Below are 2,991 nucleotides of genomic sequence, written 5' to 3' on the forward strand. Positions count from 1 at the left end.
ATCTATCTATCTATCTATCTATCTATCTATCTATCTATCTATCTATCTATCGATATATCTGTATATCTGTCTGTCTGTAAGTAAATATATAGCAGAAATTCAATTTCACACATCAAGAACTGAATAATCTGAGTTTAGGTGACTTTTCCCCTCCACTGCATTGCTGCATGCGCTCTGGAAGACAAAAGTGGAGGATGATGGGAATTAGATGACATGGGAAAAATATGGAGGTGAAATGATTTAGGAATGATGGGATGGACTTGCGACCCGTCCAGGGTGTACCCTGCCCCTCGCACAGTGATTGCTGGACATGGGCACCAGCGACCCCCGCGACCCAAAATGGAATAAGCGGGTAAAGATAATGGATGGATGGATGGATGGATGATATGACGGACACAGAGGGAGAGGAGATTTCAACAAGCTGACAAGACCTGTGGCCATTTGCAGAGCCTTCATATGGCTGTTCTGATTCCAGGTAACACACTGCTAACACACAGAGGGCAGGATTAAAAACAATAAGTGACCTTGAAGGAGAACATGATTGTGAATGTCACCAGCACAATGTGCAACATGACTTCTCACTAGGCCAAGTTAGGTGTGCACGTTTCTCTGCTGTTGTCATAACCAGAATGATAAACTTGTCTCAAACAAAACGTCTCTCATTAATTGGTTTACTGTCGCCACCAGTGGAGACATGTTGAACACGAGTCGTCTTAATTTCCATCCTGTAATATAATCTTTATCATCATTGAGACAAACTGGAGGAACTATGATGTAGCAGAAAACTGCAGGAAATCTGAGCTGGCATCCTTTTCTCTGAATGATTCTGTTTACACCTTTTGAGCTAAACTGTCATAAAACTGCGTGTTCAGAAAATGTGTGAAATGAATATTCATGGAGTTGGTTAGCAGGATCAGCAGCTTGCCAAGCTGCAAAATATTATTTATTAAAAAAAACAAAACCACATGTCACCCATGTTAACTCTGCGCCGCCAATCCCGTGTCTCATTCCAAGGATTAGATTTATGCTAATCTGAGACAACCTCTAAATAGTTTCTGTGTAACAGCAAGTGCTTCTGGGACTTTTAGTTGCCCCGCTTGACGATTGTTGGAGTGAATACAAACCGTCCTGTTGGTCTCACTGGAGATGAGAGTATGAAAAGATGTTCTGCTGAGTCATTTACTTTATTCAGAACTTGTGAAAGATTATGTACTTGACAAAAAGTCAATAAAACAGCACTTTTTTTTTTTTTTATACAAAATATCCATTCAAACTAATAGTTAAATTTTAATAATGGTCAAATATTAATTTTCTGTTGTGATTTTCTGTCTTTGCCTTAGAGTTTTGTGTTTTGAATTCATCTTTACTCAGCATTTGATGTTTAAAATTTTGTTTTAGTTGTGCCTCCACATGCCCTCATCAGACCATCTTCAGCTCATCACTCACCTGCGTCTCATTAGTAATCAGCACACCTGATGCCATTTATCAATTGCCTCTCGCTGTGTATATAAGTTCCATGATTTTCTTGTATTTTAATGAAAAAGGAAATAATGTAATTGCTCACGTTTGTGCATTTGTTTGTTTATCTGTCTGTTAGCAAAATATCACATGAACCGATGGGCAGATTTAATTGAAACCCTATGAAAGCAATCATTGATTGTACAGCTGATTGATGTTGGGAGTCAGCCTAAGTGATGGTCACCACAGTGAATCAGACTTAGTAAACATAGAAATGACACTAACAGTCAAGTTTACAGACATTGAGTTAAATTTTGGTGTGGTAGTAGCTGAGAGTCATACATAACACACTCCAAGTGCAAACAAACATGCAAGATATTTGTTTGAAAGTTTGGCATGTAGTGCAGTGAGCAATACGCATTTTGTCATGAAATGCAAAATTTGTTACCGTTTATTTTATTATTTTTAAGTATTTTTTTTACTCTCTTGCTTTATTTACTGCTGGTTTTCCTTTTGTTCATTGTCAGTTCCTTTTGTTGCTGTTATCATTGTCACAGCTCATGTTTCTGTTCCATCTAAGTTCACATTTTTTTATTTTGTTTGTTTTCATTGTTCCATTTTTTTCTAGCATTTCATTTTTTTTGGTGGGGGTATTTTTTGTGTATAATTAAAGTCCAAGCTCCTAATTCATCTGACTCATGCCTGCCTTTTAAGTACCCCCTCACCCACTCGTGATAAATGCATAAAAAGCTGTTTGATTTACAATTTTTTGCACATTGCTGACTCATTTAAGCAATAAAAAGAGTCTTATTGTGATAATATTTTGTGCAGTTTTTAAAAGTCAAAAGTATTCAGGAGAGCGTCACATAATTAGTTTGTGAGAATACATTCATCACTTGTGAACAAAGTGATCTTGACAAGTCTTTGTTGGTTTCACAAATACAGACGAGTTCCACACTGACTCAGCTTCAGCAGCATTTCTTCAAACGTGTGTGTATGCCTTACCAATATCATCAAGCTTTAAGCCTGGTCTCAGCGTGTAGTCTGGTTCTGTAGGCTCTGGTTCATCCTCCACATCAGAGGCTGAGAGATTTAAAAAAAAAACGAAAGAAAAGAAACAGTGAGGGCAGAGGGTTGGGGTTAAACCACTGCTCTGGCCTAAAGGATTTTAATTACATCCGAACTGACATCTTGAGAGGAACATGCAAGAGAGCGGCAAGACAAGGGTGCAGAGGTTAAAAAAGCCTAGAGCAGGCAGACTGACAAGCCATAACATCGCCAGCGGTCTTGACAAAGAAATGGAGAAAAGGGAAAGAGGGCCGGTGAGGAGAGGCAGATCAAACTGAAGAGAGACAGTGTGAGAAGAAAGCGATGGAGTGGCGGGGTTGAAAGAGGGAGGAGAGGTTAATACTACAGGGCTGTGGAAGTTAAAAGGACCGGACAGGCCAGGGATCAAAGAACGTGTGTATACGAGTGTGAGAATGCATGTGTGTGTGTGTGTGTGTGTGTGTGTGTGTGTGTGTGTGTGTGTGT

At 39.2% G+C, this 2,991-nt stretch overlaps 1 protein-coding gene across 1 annotated transcript in view; it reads right to left on the minus strand.

The window, feature by feature from the left end:
• Positions 1-2,991, minus strand: part of efna3b (ephrin-A3b) — a 19,954-nt gene that overhangs the window by 11,288 nt on the left and 5,675 nt on the right. The window contains exon 4 of the mRNA XM_037676638.1: positions 2,464-2,541. Within this exon, the coding sequence (XP_037532566.1) occupies positions 2,464-2,541 (78 nt within the window). The remainder of the gene's footprint in view (positions 1-2,463; positions 2,542-2,991) is intronic.

The sequence above is a fragment of the Nematolebias whitei genome, chromosome 5 (genome assembly GCF_014905685.2).
Source record: "Nematolebias whitei isolate Nwh7 chromosome 5, NemWhi1, whole genome shotgun sequence".
NCBI classification, from domain to species: domain Eukaryota; kingdom Metazoa; phylum Chordata; class Actinopteri; order Cyprinodontiformes; family Rivulidae; genus Nematolebias; species Nematolebias whitei.